Source organism: Monodelphis domestica, chromosome 3 (assembly GCF_027887165.1).
Source record: "Monodelphis domestica isolate mMonDom1 chromosome 3, mMonDom1.pri, whole genome shotgun sequence".
In the NCBI taxonomy this organism is placed as follows: Eukaryota; Metazoa; Chordata; class Mammalia; order Didelphimorphia; family Didelphidae; genus Monodelphis; species Monodelphis domestica.
Window position 1 is genome coordinate 89,721,272 of NC_077229.1, and position 19,658 is coordinate 89,740,929.

At 40.9% G+C, this 19,658-nt stretch overlaps 1 protein-coding gene and 1 long non-coding RNA gene across 3 annotated transcripts in view; one reads left to right on the forward strand and one right to left on the reverse strand.

The window, feature by feature from the left end:
- The window catches only part of LOC130458282 (uncharacterized), a 29,071-nt gene extending 15,936 nt beyond the window's left edge, over positions 1-13,135 (forward strand). For both annotated transcript variants that reach the window (XR_008917397.1, XR_008917398.1), the window contains 2 exons: positions 9,491-9,558; positions 10,113-13,135. This is a non-coding gene — a long non-coding RNA (uncharacterized LOC130458282). The remainder of the gene's footprint in view (positions 1-9,490; positions 9,559-10,112) is intronic.
- A 4,821-nt stretch (positions 13,136-17,956) lies between these two features.
- On the reverse strand, positions 17,957-18,976 carry LRG1 (leucine rich alpha-2-glycoprotein 1). The gene has a single exon (XM_001374787.5). The coding sequence runs from the start codon at positions 18,974-18,976 to the stop codon at positions 17,957-17,959; it is 1,020 nt and encodes a 339-aa protein (XP_001374824.4).
- Positions 18,977-19,658: the final 682 nt, after the last annotated feature.

Sequence of the window (19,658 nt, forward strand, 5' to 3'; positions counted from 1 at the left end):
AGGCGTCTTCAGACGTCCTTTGCTGCAGGTCACCCTAGAGGGTATCTGATTTTGGCCTCTCTGCCTGGGTTAGAGAGGGAGGGAGAGAGATGAGGCCTCTGTCCTTCCTGGCCCTGGAATACCACACTTCTGTATAGAGTATTCTGCACCACCCAGTGCCCTCTCTGCTCTACTGTCTCTACTCTGAGGCTTCTGAAATCCAACACATTTATCTCTGCACAATCCCTGATCCAAGCTATACATCTACCCTGCTCTATCATTTACTTTATGACCGTGGGTAAGTCATTTAGCCTCTCTTGACCTCAATCCCCTTTTTCTTTAAAAGTCAGGAGGTTCTATTAAATGGCAACGTGACAGAGAGGACAGAAAGCTGGCGTTGGAGTCAGGAAGACCGGAGTTCAAGTCTGTCTCTGACATCTATTGGCTATGTGACCCTGGGCAAATCTTTTAACCTCTCATTGTCTCAAGCAGCTCCCTAAAACTATAATTTGCAGTGTAGGGGTTGACCTTATCCCTATATTAGATGATCTCAGTGATTGCTTACAGATTTCTGGGAGATGGAACACCGTAGGACAGAGAAGGGAACCAGGGCTTGGTATCCAAACTGGTCCTGGTGGGAGGATGGGAAGACCGATGGGACCTCATGGAGACTAAGCAAACTGGGGAGTCCTGAAATGGGGCCCTGGATGCTTGCTTGGGTTGGAGGAGCAATCACATATTTACAGAATTGCAAAATATGAGAACTGGGACCTCAGTGGCCACCTAATCCAAACCATATTTGCAAAGGAATCCCTGCTCTAACATACCAGAAAGTGGCTGGTCTGCTGATGCTTGGAGACCTCCCTGGAGGAGAAACCTCTTACCTCTAAAGGAAACTCATTCTACTTTTCATTGTTGTTGTTCAATCATTTTCAAATCATATCTGACTCTTTGTGACTCCATTTGGGGTTTGGCAAAGATATTAGAGCAGTTTGCCATTTCCTTCTCCAGCTCATTTTATAGCTGGGGAAACTGAGGCAAACAAGGGTAAGTAAGGGATTTGCCCTGGGTCACACAGCTTGTAAGTGTCTGAGGCCAGTTTTGAATTAAGGAAGATGAGTTTTCTTGATTCCAGGCCTGGCACTCTATCCACTGTGGTACGTAGCTGCCCATATACCACTTTGGAGTGACTCTAATTGGTAGGAAGTTGTTCCTGACTGATGTGGAGCCTTCTGGGTCTCTTTGCAGCTTCACTCAGACAAGTATAATCCTTCTTCTATATGACAGCTCTTCAGATACTTAAACACAGCTGTCATATTTCCCTTGTCCTTCCTTCTCTAGGCTAAAGCTCCCTAGTTTATTCAACTGATCCTCATATGACAAGTATTTAAAGCCCTTCCTCATCCTGGTTGTCCACTTCTGGGCCCTTTCCAGCATTAGTAATAATGTTCCTTTTAAACCATTGTCCTCAGAACTGAGTCCAATATTCCATGAGATCTGAGGAGGGTAAAGGACAGTAGAATTATCTCCTCCCTTTTCCTGGAGGCTCTCTCCTTCTTAATGCACCCCAGAATTGAATTAGCTATTTTTGGGTTGCCACAACACCTTGCTGACCCATATGGAGCTTGGAGTCCACTTAAATCCCCAGCTCTTTTTCAGACAAACCTTTCCACATCTTTTAATACAAAGTTGATTTCTTTTTGTACCCCAGTAATGACTGAATTGTGACAGGCTTGACCACTGGGCTGAATCTAACAAAACAAAATTAGTAGGCTTGTACTTGGGCACACAATGTTAATTCCACAAATTTAAGGTGGGGAAGCATGGGTAGATGACATTTGTTCTGAAGGGATTTGGGGGTTTTAATCCATTGCAAACTCCTTATGAGTCAGCAAGGGTAGGTGATAGTCAAAAAGATTAATGCAATTTACATTAGGAGTGGCATAGCTTCCAGAAATAGAGAGGTGATAATACCACTGTATTCTTCCCTTGACAGATCTCACCTTGAGTATTATGTTCAGATCTGGACCTCACAATTTAAGAAATACATTGATAACCTGGAGAATGTCCAGAGGACACCCATGGTGGTGAAGGTTCTTCAGGCTAAGAGAAATTGGAATCTGTTGAAAAAAAACTAGACACATTTAGTCTGGAAAAGACTATGGAGGGGAACCAGAGAAATAGCTGTTTTCAAGTATTTTAAGGGCTGTCATGTGGAGGGAGAATTAGATGTGTTCTGTTTGATCCCAGAGGACTGTTGTTCATTTTTCATTTCATTTCTTAAAAACAAACAAGCAAGCAAGCAAATAAACAAACCCAATACCCTTACCTTTTGTCTTAGAATCAATACTGTGTATTGGTTCCAAGGCAGAAGAGAGGTAAGGGCTAGGTAATGGGGGTTAAAGGGACTTGCCTAGAATTACACATCTAGAAAGTATCTCAGGTCACATTTGAACCCAGGACCTCCTGTCTCAGCCTGGCTTTTGATCCACTAAGCCACCTAGTTACTTTTTGAAGAAGAATGGTGACATCATTAGATGATGTCTTGACATGAATGTGAATTGGATTTAAATGAGGCAGAATGACACAAAATCATGAGTTTTACTCTTTCCCAGAGTCATCAAAATCCATCAATAAGACAAAATTCAAGAAAACTAGTAATGGCCTGGGATGTAGTGGCTGACCTTCGTGGCTTTAAAAAAAAATCCCCTACCTTCTTTAAAAAAAAAAAAAGCCCTTACCAATAGTAAGTATTAATTCTAAGACAAAAGCGCAGTAAGGGCTAGGCAATTGGGGTTGACTTGCCCAGGGTTACATGTCACATGTCACAAATCTGGTCACAAATCTGAGACCAGATGTGAATGCAGATCCTCCTGACTCCAGGTCTTGTGCTCTCTCCACCTAGCTGCCCCCGACCTCGGTGTCCTCTATGTCTGACTGAGCTCTCTGTGTTCCATGATGCCTTCCTTCATAGCTGTTGGGACAGATTGTCCTCATCCACTTATTTCTGTGAGGGAAGTCTTCACATGCTTGCGCTAGACATCCCCTTAGTCATCAATGGATTCAAAGTCCATGGATTACCCTCAATTTGGTTTAGCCCATCTGTCAAGACGGTTACCATGGTGTAGCTTCTTAGAACCACAGGTGAGGTTGAGTGGGAGGTGTGTACCAAAGGTGGATGAGCAATCCTGGAAAGGGCTTAGCAAGCGGAGATGCTAGTTCTTCCTGGACACCCCATACCTCCAGTCTATTTCTGTAGTTCTGGGTCACTCGCCTAACACCTGAGAGGTTTGAAACTGGGCGCTGATCCAGGAGCAATGAGTGGAAGTTATGAAGAGGCAAATTGGAGCTCTGTGTCAGGAAAAACTTCCTAACAACCGTTTTGTTGTTCATTGGTTTCACTTGTATCTGACTCTTCATGACCCTGTTTTGGGGTTTCTTGCAAAAAAAAACTGGAGTAGTTTGCCACTTCGGTTTCCAGCTCATTTTACTGATGAGGAAACGGAGGCAAACAGGGTTGTGTCTTTTCTAAGGTCACAAAGCTAGTAAATATGTGCGGCTGGATGTGAATTCAGGTCTTTGTGACTCTGGAACTAGTACTCTATGCACTGTACTACCTAGCTGCCCTTAAAGCTGGGGATGTCCAAAAGTGGAATATCTTGCTTTGAGAGATGGTGTGTTCTTCTTCCTTGGAAGTCTTGAAACAGACTGCGTAAGCATTTGTTGGGTCTGGTATAGTGGGGATTCTTTCATGTGTGGGTTGGATTAGATGGTTGTTGGGGCTCTTTTTAGCTCTTCAGTTCTGTGATTCTGTAATTACACATATATCCTTACCTTCTGTCTTAGACTGATAATAAGTGTCAGTTCCAAGGCAGAAGAGATATTAGGGCTGGGCAATTGGGGTTAAATGACTTGCCCAGGCTCACAGCTAAGAAGTCACTGAAGTCAAATTTGAACCCAGGACCTTCTATCTCCAGATCTGTCTCTAGACCACTGAGCTACCTAGCTGCCTCTTTAATAATATTTTTTTTCACTGAATTTAATTTATTAAAGTTCAGCCCCAAGGTTCCAGCCTGTCAAGATCCTTTGGGATCCTGACTGTCATTTGGTGTACTAGTTCTCTTCCCAGCTTTGTGTCATTTGCAGGTATTGGTAAGCATACTACTTATGCTCCCCCCACCCCCTCCTTTAAACCTCTTGCCTTCTGTCTTAGAATCATACTGTGTATTGTTCCAAGGCAGAATAGTGGTAAGGGCTAGGCAATGGGGGTCAAATGACTTGCCCAGGGTCACATAGTACCTATGCCTTTAACTAAGTTCAATAGTACAGAACCAAGCACAGGTCCCTGGCATACTTTACCTTAATGACAAATTTGCCATCTTAGTCTTAGAGTCTGGCATCTAAATCACTTGTACAATTGCCTGGTTCCCATCATTCCATCTTATTCCCAAGAATGGTATTGAGGTTGTTTTTTGTTTTTTTTTTTAACAAAAGCTTTGCTAAAATCGATGTTAAAAGAAACCTAAAGTATTATCTTTATCTACCAGCTTAGTAAACCCATCCAAAAAGGAAATGAGGCTTGCCTGATATATAACCTGTTTTTGAGGAAGCCAGGCTCTTAGTAGTTACTACTTTTCCTTCCAGACATTTGCCAGCCACCTCTTTTTAATGATCCATTCTAGAATTCTCCCAGGAATCTATATCACAATGGCTGACCTTTACTTTGCAGACTCTTTTCTCTTCCCTTTTTTGAAAATCGGGACATTAGTTCTTTCTCTGACTTGGTCATATGCCTTCCGTTTTCCCATGATTTTTCAGATGTCATTGAGAATGGCTCATCAATCATATCTGCCAATCATTTCAGCTCTTAAGGAGGTAGTTATTATGGGCCAGGTGACTTGAATTCATCACGGACCACCAGGTGGGCTGTTAAGATCTCCTTCCTTAGATAAGCCATGGTACTTAGCCTGTTAGCCATTTCTGTTCTGCTGTTTACTGTGTAAAGGTCATTCTTCTTGGAGAGAAAACAAACAAGGAAAAGAAGAACTGAGCTGATTTTTCTCTGGTGTCTGTTCTATCTACCTCAAGCAAAGGCACTATTTTTTCTTTTGTAAGGCTGGAGTTGAAATCTATCCATCCATCATGACTTAGCCTTAACTAAATGAGAACCCATGTCAGTCCATCAATCACAGACTTTAGGCTAAGTGTGAAAAGTCTTTGAAAGCCACCTAATGAAATAAAATGACTCCAGAGGGAAATCTGTTCCAATTGGCTAAGAGATTTCTTTTATACCCTATGGATCTTGTATAAAAACATGGAGTTAGCTAGGATTTCTTTTTCTTTTAAACACATTTCTTTTTTGGTTTATTTTGAAAATCCATTAAATATTTTTTTGTGTTCCAAATTCTCCCCCACTTCTGCCCCTCCCTCAGCCACTGAGAAAGCAAGCAATATACCAATTACATATATGAAATCATGCAAAATGTATTTCTATCATATTAATCATGTTGGAAAAAGCAAGAAAAAGAAATACATATAAATAAAATAGAAATTATTTTATAAATAAATTAAATATAAATTAAAAAAGAAATCTACACTCAGAGTCTATCAGTTCTCTCTGGAGTGGATAGCATTTTTTATCATGAATTCTTTGGAGCTGGCTTGGATCATTATATTGATCAGAGTGGCTAAGTCTTTCACAGCTGATCATCAATGCAATGTTGCTATTACTGTATTCAATGTTCTCCTGGTTCTTCTCACCTCATTTTTCATCAGTTCATATAAGTCTCACCAGATTTTTCTGAAACTATCCTGCTCATCATTTCTTCTAGCATAATAGTATTCATAGCCATACTACAATTTATTCAGCTGTTCCCCATTTGATGGGCATCTTCTTGATTTTTTGTGGTTCTTTGGAACCACATTAAGGGGGGTAATCCAAGAGGGTTTTTTTGGAAAGGATTAGGAATAATTTTTTTTGAATGGGGAAGGATTTTTTAATTTTCTTCCCCCCCCCCCCAATTACACGGAGAAACAATTTTTGACAATTATTTCCTGGTATTTTTGGATTCGGATTCCCTCCCTTTCCCCCCTTCCCCCCTGCCCAAAGTGGTAAATAGTCTGATATTGGGTATACCAGTGCTTTTCATGCAATACATAGTTCTATTTTCCCCATGTCATACATGACAGGAGACACATATCACATACAATAAAAAACTCATGAAGAAAATAAAGTAAAAGATGGCATGCTTTGATCTGCATTAAGATCCCAATAGGTTCTTTTTTTTTTATATCATGAGTCCCTTGGAGTTATCTTGGAACCTTGTTTTGCTGAAAATAGTTTGGTCCTTCATAGTTGATCATTGTATAATGTTTCTGTTACTGTATACATTGTATCCTGGTTCTACTCACTTCACTTTGTATCAGTTCATATAAGCCTTTCCAGGTTTTTTCTGCACTCATCCTGTTCATCATTTCCTTTGGTGGATTCTTATTTCTTATTTTATATTCCATTACAATCATATACCATAACTTGTTCAGCCATTATCCAGTTGATGGATACCCCCTCAGTTTCCAATTTGTTGCCACTACCAAAAGAGCTGCTAAATAATTTTGTACAAGTATGTCCTTTTCCCCTATCTCTAATCTTTTTAGGATACAGACCAAGTAGAGGTATTGGGTCAAAGAGTATGCATAGTTTTATGGCCTTTGCTCTCCAGAATGGTTGTATTTATTTACAGTTCTACCAGCAGTATATTCATGTCCGAATTTTCCCACATCCCCTCCAACATCCATCATTTTCCTTTTTGGTCATGTTAGCCAATCTGATAGGTGTGAAGTGGCATCTAAGAATTGCCTAAATTTGCATTTCTCTATTCAATTATGATTTGGAGCATTTTTTCATGTGACTATAGGTAGCCTTGATTTCTTCATCTGAGAAGTGCCTATTCATATCCTCTTTATCCATTTATCAATTGGGAATGCTTTCTATTCTTGTGAATTTGACTCAGTTCTCTATATATTTGAGAAATGAGGACTTTGTCAGAGGTGCTTGCTATAAACTTTTTTCTCCAGTCTATTGTTTCCCTTCTAATATTGGTTACTTTGTTTGTAGAAAATCTTTTTAATTTGATGTAATAAAAATTATCCACTTCGTTTTTTTTCTTTATGTCTTGTTTGGTCATAAATTCTTCCCTGATTCATCAGTCTGTCAGGCCAACTTTCCCATGTTTCCTTAATTTGTTTATGGTATCACCCTTTATTTCTAGATCAAGTATCCATTTTGACTTTATCTTGGTGTATGGTGTGAGTTGTTGGTCCATGCCAGTGTCTGTCATACTGTTTTCTAGTTTTCCCAGCAGTTTTTGTCAAATAGTGAGTTCTTTTCCCAGTAGCTTAGATCTTTGGGTTTATTAAACACACTAGGCTACTATGGTCACTTATTATTGTGTGCTAATTTCCTAATCTACACCATTGATCCACCACTCTATTTCTTACCCAGTGTCAGATTGTTTTGATGATTACTGCTTCACAGGATAGTTTGAGATCTAGTAAGCCAAAGAAAGTGGAGTCATTGTGGTATTCTAGCTGGTTGTTTGTTGTCCTCTATTCTCAAAGAGGACCAAAATGACATCACTGGTGATGTCTTTTGACTCATGCATAATTTGGATTTAGGTGAGGAGGAGTGGCACAAAGTTGTTGTCGACCTTACTCTTTCTTCCAGAATCATTGAAGCCCAATGGCAAGACAAAGGTCAAGATGGCTGGAGATAGCTTGTGATGCAGTGAATGACATTGGCACCCCAAGTGTCTTACCAAGCTCTAAGCCCTCCACAGTGCCTGCTTCAGCCATCTTCATCGCTGTTGAAACAAATTATTCTCATCTACTCCTACTGCTAGGGGGATGTCTTTATATGCCTGGGGTAGATACCCCTCTAACTCAGTGATGGGTTTGAGGTCTCAGTTACCCTCAACCTCGTTTAGTCAACTTGGCAAGAAGGTTTTACTGGGATGTGGCCATTGGGCGTGCTGTAGCTTATTGGAACCACAGGTGAGAGCTGAGTGTCAATAGACTCCAAAGGAGGAAAGCAGTCTTAAGGACTAGATAAGTCCTCACATCGGTGGTACTAATCTTCTCTTACTCCATAAACACCTTGAGGTAGTTTAGCTAAGCTCCCTTTTGAAAGGAACCAACTTGGGAGGTGGGGATGGTGCAGAAAGGAGAAGACTCAGTTTTGGCCTTCTACTTAGATGTCCTCCCTCTTCCCCCTTTGTGTAGAGGAGAATTCTGCAATCTTCAAAGGGTCTAGAGAATGTCGAACTTCCTGTTAGTGTCCTAGAAGCATCCTTGGATCAGATAATGACATAGTTTGCTTTGGGAGTGAAGGACATACTAATATGAAGTTATTATTTTTTTAGCCCTTATATTTTGTCTTGGAATCTTAATAGTAGGTATTGGTTCTGAGGCAGAAGAGTAGTAAGGGCTAGGCAATGGGGGTTAAGTGACTTGCCCAGGGTCACATAGCTAGGAAGTGTCTGAGGCTACATTTGAACCCAGGACCTCCTCTCTCTAGGTCTGCCCCCTATTTCTCAGCTTTAATACTCCTGACACTCTTTTTTTGTAGGATCGTGACATGAACTTTTATTCATTCCCCAATAACTGATCATACTTTCATCTTCTATACATTTCTTTTTTTATTTTATTTTTATTATCATGCATAACACACTTTCATATTGGACCTTGTTGTAACAGCATACTCATGCAAAATCAAAACCCCCAAGTAAAACTCTAAATACACTGATGTGAAAGATAGTATACTTTAATCTGTATTCATCCAACTCCAACAGTTCTTTCTCTGGAGGTAGATAGCATTCTATGTCATGAGTTTTTCAGGATTGTCCCATATCATTGCATTGCTGAAAGCAGCCAGGTTTTTGTAGTTGATCATTGTATAATATTGCTGTTACTTTGTACAGTGTTCTCCTGTTTCTGCTAATCTTTTATGCATTTCTATTTAAAATCCAAAAGGGGGACAGCTTGGAGACTAAGTAGACTGAGCACTAAGCCTGGAATCAGGAGATCCTGGGTTCAAATCTGGCCTCAGACACTTCTTAGCTGTGTGACCCTGGGCAAGTCACTTAACCCTCATTGCCTAGCTCTTACCACTCTTCTGCCTTGGAACTGATAAACAGTATCAATTCTAAGACAGAAGGTAAGGTATTTTTAAAAAATCCAATTTAGGGAAAATATTGTTCTGGAAGTGAGAGGACCTCTATCTAAGCCTAGCTCTGCTCCCAAATTACTTTATGATCGTGGGGAAAAAACCCAATCTATTCAGTTTTCACTTCCATAACATGGACACAATGCTTACTGTGCCTATTCTATAGAATGATAGGGTTAAGGTAAAATGAGATATTAGGTGGGAGGTGGAGTCAAGATGGCAGCATAGAGGCAGCAAAAGTTTAGACCTCTGAAAACCCTTCCTTATTGATTAAAAACCAAATGCTCCTAGGGGACTGAAAACCAAACCTAACAACAGGACAGAGGAAAGGAACCCTCCTGCTGGACTCAACTTAAAAGGTAAGCCCCAAAAAGCCTGAATTCGAGAACACTCTGGTTTAAGGGGAAGGAAGAAGGAAGGTCCCAGGACCCCTCCCTCACACAGAGTGTTGAGCCTCCATCAGTGACTGGAATCTCTTGGTGGGCAAGGGCGCTAGTCTGGAGGGAGTACCTTGTGGGCAAAGCTGTGCCAGGCTCAGGGCTCTGAACACAGGTGGTGGAGAAGCAGTTGGAGAAAAAGGGCAGAACAACCTAGGCACTAAACATTGTATCCCCCTTCCTGAGGTCTTGGCTTCAGGGCACAACCAGCTCTGCAAGTTCAACTCCCCTGGGCTTAATCTTATCAAGCCTTCAGAGGGCAGGGAAGCTCAAGCTCCAACACCCCTCCCCCACAGACTGCTCTGAGAGCCTTGCTAAATTCCAAGGGTGTAGGTTGACAGAAAAGCCCAAACCCACTAATCTAGCATATAATGAGAGGAGCAAGAGTGCAGGCAACTGCAGTGGGAAAAGAAGGGCAAATATGAGCAAACAACAGAAAAAGAAAAAATAAATTACAATCTACGGTTTCTATCCAGGCAATGAACAAAGAGCAAATGTAACAGAGGAAGATCAAGTAACACCAAGCAAAAACACAGACACTCCAGAGAATTGGACACAGGCTTTGGAAGAACTCAAAATACAATTCAAAACACAATTAAGAGAGGCTGAAGACAACTGGGAAAAGAACTTAAAAAGCAAGATAAGTCATCTGGAAACAGAAAATAGTGTCTTGAAAGCCAAAATTAATCACCTTGAAAATGAGGCAAAGGAGATGAAAGATAACCTCCAAAGAAAATCAGACCAGAAGGAGAAGGATGACCAAAAAGCCAGGGATGAAATTCAGTCTTTAAAAACCAGAATCCAACAATTAGAAGCAAGCTACTTCACAAGGCAGCAGGAAACTATAAAACAAAATCAAAAGAATGAAAAAATTGAGGAAAATATGAAACACCTCATTCACAAAACAGAAGATTTAGAAAATAATTCTAGAAGAGACAAGTTAAGAATCATTGGTCTACCAGAAGACCATGACAAAAGAAAAAGCCTGGACATCATCCTATGGGAAATTATCTAGAAAAACTACCCCAACATTCTAGAACAAGAGGGAAAATTGAAAGAATCCACAGATCGCTTCCTGTACTTAATCCCCAACTGACAACACCCAGGAATGTTATAGCCAAATTCAAGAACTACCAGACCAAGAAAAAGCTATTACAAGCTGCTAAGAGAAAGTCATTCAGATACTGTGGAACTACAGTGAGGATAACACAGGATCTGGCTGCATCTACACTGAAGGACTGAAAGGCATGGAATATGATATTCTAGAAAATAAGGGAACTAGGTCTACAACCAAGAATCAATTACGCAGCAAAATTGACTATATTCTTACAAGGGAAAGTATGGTCATTTAATAAAATAAAAGAATCCCAAGCATTCGTAAAGAAAAGAACAGACCTGAACAGAAAATTTGATGCCCAAACATAGAACTCAAGAGAATCATCCAAAGGTAATTAAGAAAGGGGGAAAAACAAACAAACAAACAAACAAACAAAAACCCTTTTTTTAAAGGGACCCAATAAGTTAAAATGATATGTATCCCTATAAGAAAAGAGGTCATTGGTAACTCTTAAAAATTGTTATTATCACCTGGGTATCTAGAAGAATTATACTTAGAGGGAACAGTGACAAACTGTATAGGATGAAATGCTAAGACATAAATATGTATACAGATATATGTATGCATAAATATATATGTATGTGCATATATATATACATATATATACAATTAGAGTTTTAAAAAAAGACATTAATACTAAGAGAAATGGGAAAAGAAACAAAATGGGGTAAATTTATATATCACAAAGAAGCACATGGTGGGAGCAGGGAGAACATCAATACACTGGAAGGGTAAAGAGGTTGGAGATAGGAAATACTCAAGTCTTACATGCATTGAAATTGACTCAAAGAGGGAAGAACAATCAAATACATTGGGGCAGAGAATTGATTTGTGCCCTATAGGGAAGTAGAAGGGTAACAAATGGACTGGTGGGGAGGGAAGCAATACAAGGGAGGGAGAGGGTGGGGGAGTAGTTTAAAAAGACTGTAAAGAAAATAAGAGGGGAATAAGAATGCAGGAAGGGTAGAAAGGGAAGTAAAATAGGGTGGGAATTAGGGGAACTGATTAAAAACAAAACACTGGTGTAGAAGGAAATAGTGAAAGAAGAAAGGGCAGTGGAGTGGAAAATGGAGATATTAGCTGTTGAAAATACCAGTAGCAGGTAGAACCAAGATGGCGGAGAAGCAAGGAGACATACAGAGAACTTGCCTCATCTCCACAAACTCCTCCAAACAGATCTAGAAAACAAACCAGAGCAAATACTGATTGAGGAATCTAAAAAAAAATATTAAGAGTCATGTTTCCAGCCCATGTCACAGAGGACAGAGGGTGCAGGTCCGAAGACCCTGAGAATGAGTTTTTGGCAGGAGTATGCAATGAGGAACATTCCAGTCCAGGGAGAGGTTGTGCACTAAGGCAAGAAAGATCTAAGTCATACATCCTTTTGAGGCTTTCCTTGCTGAACAATGTGAGGTATCTAGTTTTCCCTACAGTTTTTGTCAATAGTTAATCATTCCTCCAATAGCTAGAGACTTTGGATTTGTTGAATACTAAAGCTAAGTTCATTTTCTTCTGTATGTCATGTATCCAAGGGTGAAGGGTGACAGAAAAGCCCAAACCCACAGATGCAGCACATAATGAGAGGAGCAAGAGTGTAGGCAACTACAGGGGGAAAAGAAGGGGGCAAATATGAGCAAACAACAGAAAAAGAAAAAAGAAATTATAGTCAACAGCTTCTGTATGTTGTGTACCTAATCTGTTCCTCTGATTGATCTCTTTATTTTTATCAAAAAACCAAATCATTTTCATAAACACTTCTCTGTAGTGCAGTATGAGATCTAATATTTGTTGACTCCCTTTCTTCTCACTTTTTCCCCCTTTTATTTTGACTAGAAATCTCAACCTTTTGTTGTTCTAGATGAATTTCATTATTATTTTTCCGATTCTATAAAGTAATTCTTTGATATTTTGATTGATATGGTGCTGAATAAATATAATAATTCATGTAATATTTTATTATATTGTCTTGGCCTACCCATGAGTAATTACTATTTGTCCATTTATTTGTCTTTAGTTCTATAAACAATATTTTTATCATATTCATATAGTTCTTTTGTGTAGCTTTATGGGTAGACTCTCAAATATTTCATGCATTCTGTAGTTATTTTAAATGAATTTTCTCTTCCTGTTGGGCTTTATTGGTATTATACAGAAATGTTGATGATTTATATAAATGTATGTCTTTTTTATTTTTATTTTTATTTTTTCACTTTAAACATTATTTTATTTGGTCATTTCCAAACATTATTCATTGGAAACAAAGATCATTTTCTTTTCCTCCCCCCCCCCCTTCCCACCACCTCTCCCATAGCTGACGCACGATTCCACTGAGTATCATAAATGTATGTCTTGACAGTATTAATTAAACTAATTTTGAGTTGACTTTCCAGAGTTCTAAAATATCATCTTCAAAATGATAATTTGTGTTTATTGTTTGCTTGTACTTGTTCCTTCAATCTTTTTTTCTTCTTGTTTTATCACTGTGGGTTACATTTTGAGCACTATGTCAAATAGAAATAGTGACAGAAGACATTCTTACTTTACCTTGATCTTATTGAAAACCACTCTAATTTAATTCCTTAACATAAAATGAGCCTAAAAAGAAGAGACCTTTTATGTTAATCTGAGAATTCTCTTTCCAAGTCTCCCTTCCATAGGTCTAAGTTCCTTTCCAGGGCTTCTCTCAATCACTAATTTCATTTGTGATATTATCTTAAACTATTCTTCATTTTTTTCTGGGAATCATAATTGATTTTGTTGGCAAACCATGTCTTTCTTTGAGGCTTTGCTTATAGGTGTTTTGGAGTTACAGTATTCTCTTTTGGGGTTGTCTTGGGCATCTCTATAACAACTCTTTATTGAGGTAAGTTTGGTGTTTATGACTCTGGAGTCTTCATGTAAAACTTTTGGGGAATGAAGCCATTCTTTTGCCCTAGGAGTCCAAGATCTCTCCTCCACTAGGGATTACACTGAGGTATTTCTCCCACCAACATCAAGGTTCCCCCTTTTCTAGGGATCAGATTGAGTTGAATCCCTTTTCTTCCTAGCGTTCTTTATTTTACCCAGGATTCTGAAGTTGCCTCTCTTTTGGGGACAGAGTTGAGACAATCTTCTTTAGATTGACAATATTTTATCTCTTTTCTTCACTAGAGATCCCTTGAAACCCCTTCCCACAGGGAGCTGAATCAGAACGTCTCTGACAAAGTTGCTGAGTTATGTGGTAGTTGGTGGTCAGGGTTGAGTCATGTAGTGGTGATTGGTAGTTGAACTGCCCTGCTCCCTTCTACTCCACCATTCTTGATTCCCTGTATGCTTTAAAGATTATTCTCTTTCAGGTATGGGTCGGATTGGATAACCTCTAAAGTCCTTTCCAGTTCTGAAATTCTGTAAAAACTACTGTGTGTAATAACGTAAGCAATGTTCCCATCTCAAGGTGCTGTCCTTTTCTACTGAGATGAGGGAAATGTATTTTACTTCCTGTTCTCAGAGACCAAGACTAGCCATTGCAATTAATCTAAATCTATTTGATTGGCTGTTTTTCTACAAAACTCATTATGAAACTAAATGAAATTATTGGTTTTTCCTCCTCTTAATAAAATCTTAATAAGGATCTAAAATTAAAAGTGGACAAACAGGTTCTCTACTTTGAGAGAACAAGTTCTTTGCTGGGAGGCCCCTTACAACAATGTAATCGTAGGTCACTGCAATCACATCTTGCCATAATGTTTTTTAAAATGTGATTTGTTGAATGGCTTTAAGGTTCCTTTCTGCTCTGACATTCTATGTCAGAACATTAGAAAGTCTCTGAGATTCCATTGGCTATTTGAATACACAGCGAGACATGCATACATATACACACAGAGACATTCATATCAGGAATGTGGTAAGCAATAGGAAGACAATCATATTGACCCAGCACTTGGCTTCTTTCCCTGTGCTTTCCCCCCTTCTATTTCTTTATTTGGAAAATCAAAAAGAATCTTAGGGTTGAGAAAACTGGAGGACCTCAGATTCTAAGACTATGGCAATTTGTTGAGAGGGTATCTTCTAAGTTAATGCTGATTGGGTAGTGATCAGATATTAAGCAGAAACATTGCTGAATTTCTAACTCTAAGTCAGAGTGAGGTTTCTGACAAAGACCTTTGCCACCAATGAGCAGGAAGTGGAAGTTTAAAATAGATTTGGAGGCTATGTGCATTTTCTCCTTGGGGCTGTTCTTTGTTCCAAAGAGCTTGGTTCTTGGGATGAGAAACTTAAAAAAAATTAAACCCTTACCTTCTATCTTAAAATCAATATTGGGTGTTAGTTCCAAGGCAGGAAAGCAGTAAGGATTAGGTAATGGGGGTTAAGTGACTTCCTCAGGGTCACACAGCTAGGAAATATTTGAGGTTAAATTTGAACCCAGGACCTCCCATCTCTGAGTCTGGCTCTCAGTCCACTGAGCCACCTACCTGCCCCTCAATGAGGACTGTTTTTTGAAGAAAAAATGTCTACTATAGCCAAGGCTCTTAAAGTTGAGATATGGGAGGAATGGCCATTAAGGGTTTCCCCCCTAGAGTGCTAGGGGGGAAAGGAAAGTGGCAGAAATTATTATTATTCTTATGAAGAAAGGGATAGGGGTCTTAACTGAGGACTTTAGCTGAATCTAGAAGCAAAAAAAATATCCTGCTCAGAGGATCTATGCTTGGTAATGACCTGCAGAGATGGCAGGACCAGTGAAGGACCATCAAACACCACCATGTGAGACCAGCAGGAAGCCAGGACTGTCAAAGACTACATACCATGTTTAAAGTGCCCAATGGAGCCAACTCCTCGCCTAGCAGAGAATGGGAATTAGGGCTAACAGAAGCAGAATGATTACATCCTGGGCTCTGCAATGGTGTGTGTTGTTTTCCTTCTCAATGCTGGGTTAAAGCGCCGAGTTAACAATATTTATTTGTGCTGTCATCAGTCCCTGGGACTTGAACCCATCTGATATTTTTGTACTTGTATTGAACTTGTCCTGGGTGCCCTGGAGTCTCACCAAGACTAACAGAGTTCAAAGTCCTGCTCTGTGGATCTTTCTCTGTATAGACCCATAGCCCCCCTCCAGTATTGGAAGCACAAGTTGCTTCTCTACACATACGCCCTGGCCACAGGCTTCCCACGTGTACAATCTGGTCACGAGCATTCCATGAGGTTGTATTCATTTACCTCACCCACAGTACATGTATTTGTAAGAGAATGTGCCCTAGGCTTACGGGGAAATGTTTTATGACTACTTTCCTCACTGCTATTTTAGCAAATGCCTTTGATTTGAATTAATTGCATCCTCCGTCTGACTAGTCAAAGTAAACACATGGGCGGGAGTTTATGAGCTACAGTTTGGGATGGATATAAACACACAGAGTTTGTAGAGCCTGGGGGAAGCTTGTTTGGGGGCATACATGTTGGCTAGAGGAAATTCCCAAGTGGCACAGAAACTTTTTATGTTTATTTGCTGCTTGCATAAATCAGAGCAATTCTATTTTTTAAAGTTACAACTCCATTTAATAAGTGTACTCCAGGATCCAAATTCTAGCCAAAATCCACTGGCCTGATGGGACAAGAAAGTGATCTCAGTTTTCGTAGATTCTCAGAGCCAGAAGTGACTTCAAGGTTCATCTTGTCCAACTTGTACCAGAAGGAAGAAGAATCCCTTTTACAACTTCATTCAATTATTCAACAAACATTTATTAGGAGCCCACTATTTGCCAGGCACTGGCACTACAAAGAGAAAAAAGAAAACTGTCCTTGCCCCCGAGAAGCTTGCACTCTATTGGGGGAAATGACATGGGCCCAGATAAGTAAATACCACACAGTTGAGGTGATAGAAAATACCCACTAATAGGAAAGGGGGAGGCAGTACCTCAGTTGAGCCCAGCAGGAGCCTGGAGATTCCAAGAAGTGAAGGTGAGGAGGAGTACATGCCAGACCAGGGAGAGCCTATGTGAAGGCACAGGAATGGAAGGTGGAAACTGGAATTTGGGGGAAAGCTGATATGCTAGCTTGACTGGAACTTAAAATACTTAAAGGGAGTTATATGATATCATCCTAGAAAGGTGGCTTGGATCCAGATTATTGGAGAATGGCAGGATCCCAAGTACTGTATTTTAGCATATGGGTTATTGGGAGCCACTGAAGGCTTTTGATCAGCACAATGATGGTGCTAGAAGTGGATTTTAGGAAGAGTATTTCAGCATCTATGTGCACGTGGTGGATGGATCAGAGAGGGGAGGGATTAGAAGACAGGAGACCAATTGGGGAAGTGGTCATCTAGTTTTTGCTAGATCTGTGATGGAACATTCCAGTCTTCGAGGTGGTTCATTCTACTTTGGAACACGTGTTAAAGAAGATTTTTCTTTATGCTGTCAGTTGGTAAACATTTCTTTATTTTCAAAAAGTTACCTTCTTTCTTAGAATCAATATTGCATCAACCCTAAGGCAGAAGAGTGGTAAGGGTTAGGCAATCAGGGTTAAATGACTTGTCCAGAGTCACATAGCTAGGAAATTCTGAGGCCAAATTTGAACCCAGGCCCTCCTGACTCTAGGCCTGGCATTCTATCCACCGTGCTACCTCATTGCTCTTTGATAAGCATTTATTAAATACCTACTATGTTCAGGCACCAAACTAAATGCTAAGGATATAAAAAGAGGCAAAAGAGTTCCTGCCCCAAAGGTGCTCACAATTTAATTACAGAGAAACTTGCCTCTCTGAAAGTCTCCTGCATAATGCTTAAAAGAAGCGAATATGTTTGGTCCAGATATTTCCATGAAGGCATCATCTCCTTAATGGCCAAATGAGTAAGAGCCATTCCTCCATGATCTCCCTTTAGCTCTGTTTATATTCTTATTTAACTTATTTCCTATGAGAGTTTACATCGCCAATTAAAATGGAAGAGGAGAGCAATCTTGCTGATCATGGTAGGCTTTGGAGTGCAGATGTTCAATCAATATTGATGGAATATTTGTAGTTCAGAATAGAAGAGGGTGGTGGAAGTTTGATGGAAGGGGAGAGGATTCTGGGTCTGTCATATTTCAAGGACCCAGGAGCTGTGGGCATGGGGAGAATCTTTGACAAAGCTTTGCCTGGGGCTGGTGCTGGCATGAGAGTTCAGACTGCAAAATGGCGGTGCGTGTAGAGCAAAGCTAAGAAGATAGAGATCTTATGTTGATGCACCGGACCTACTGCTTGGGAGAAACCCTTTTCTTGGCCACCTCCAGGAGCCTCTGACCTGCCTGGTCTTTGGGTCCTACACAGAGGGTCTTGTCCTTGAAGAACATTCTGTCCTGGTTGATCAAGAGCCAGGAGTAGAGGCCATGTAGCTTCTCGTCACAGTTCCAAGGATTTCCAGAGAGATCAAATCCATCCTTCATCTGATGCTGTGGCAGCCCCACCCTATCCAATAGCCCATCGGGGACCTGTGCCAGTGAGTTGTTGGACAGGTCAAGCATATCCAGCTCAGTCAGGTTGCTGAAGATGTTGGAAGGCAGGCTGTCTAACCTGTTTCCCTGGAGGAAAAGGTGACACAGGTATGGGGTGGTAGAGAAAGTGCCATCAGCCAGAGTCTGGAGCTTGTTGTCTTCCAAGTGAAGCTTCTTCAGGGCAGAGAGGCCCTGCAGAAGATTGGAGGGTAGCTCCAGCAGCATGTTATCAGATAGGTCCAGGGTCTGCAGCCTGGTAAGGTTGAGGAGCAGATCTGGGGGCAGTTTCTGCAGCTGGTTTTCAGAAACGTCCAGCCAATTCAAGGCCACCAGGCCCTCCAGCCAGTCCACCTGGAGAGTGTTCAGTTTGTTTCCTTTAAGTACCAAGGAGTGGAGAGCTTCTGAGTTCCTGAAGAGTCCACTGGGTAGCCCAGTCAGGGCATTACCTGTCAGATCCAGCACCTCCAGGGCAGGTGTGGACATCAGGAGCCCAGGGCTCAAGCTGTCAATCCTGTTGCCAGCAAGGTGCAATTCTTTGAGGTTAGGAAGACCTCTGAGGGCATCACTTGAGAGCTGTGAGAGGTTAGTATATTCTACAGAGATGGAAATAGTATCCATGGGAAAGCTCTTTGGGAAGCTGTCCAGGGGACCACAGATGACTGATGTGCCATTGACTGACAAGGTACATTTGCAGGCCTCTGGGCACTGGGGTACCCCTTGGCCAAAAGATGGGAACAGCAGAAGAAATAGCAGCAACTGCATGGGTCGAGAGCTGCCCATGCCACAGGCAGCCAGGCTGTGGATACAAAGGGACAAATCACTGCTTGGAAGCTGTGCAACCTTGTCCAGATCACTTAAACCCCGGACCTTAGAGTGGGGATAAGGCAAGAGGGTAAACCAATCACCAATTCCTTACAATTCAAAGAACTTCAGCAGCAACTTTCCAATAGTTTTCCCCGAACAACAGTTCACACCTGCCCCAATTCTCTTCCTTCTGAAAGCTCTTGGCATGTCACTCCGCTGCTCAAAAATCTAACATTTGAGCTTTTTCAGCCTCATCTTACATTGTTCTACAGTTTCTTCCAGAGGATCACAGGGTTTAGAATTAGAAGGGACCACAGAAAGCATCTAGCCCCATGCCCAGACCCCACTTTATATATGAGGAAACAGGTCCAAGAAGGGGAGGGACTTGCCTAAGGTCAAGCCAGAACAGGTGGGGACTAGAATGGAGAACCTCTGATTCCAAATCAAGAAATCTCTCCAGGGGGCATATGGGTAGCTCAGTGGATTGAGAGCCAGACCTAGAGATGGGAGGTCCTGGGTTCAAATCTGGCCTCAGACACTTCCCAGCTGTGTGACCCTGGGCAAGTCACTTGACCCCCATTGCCTAGCCCTTATCACTCTTCTGCCTTGGAACCAAAACATAGTATTGATTGATGGAAGGTGAGGATTAAAAAAAAAA

What these genes read in the sequence shown, in the direction of transcription:
- LRG1 (XM_001374787.5), bottom strand. Translation starts at nt 18,976, where the DNA reads ATGGGCAGCTCTCGACCCATGCAGTTGCTGCTATTTCTTCTGCTGTTC.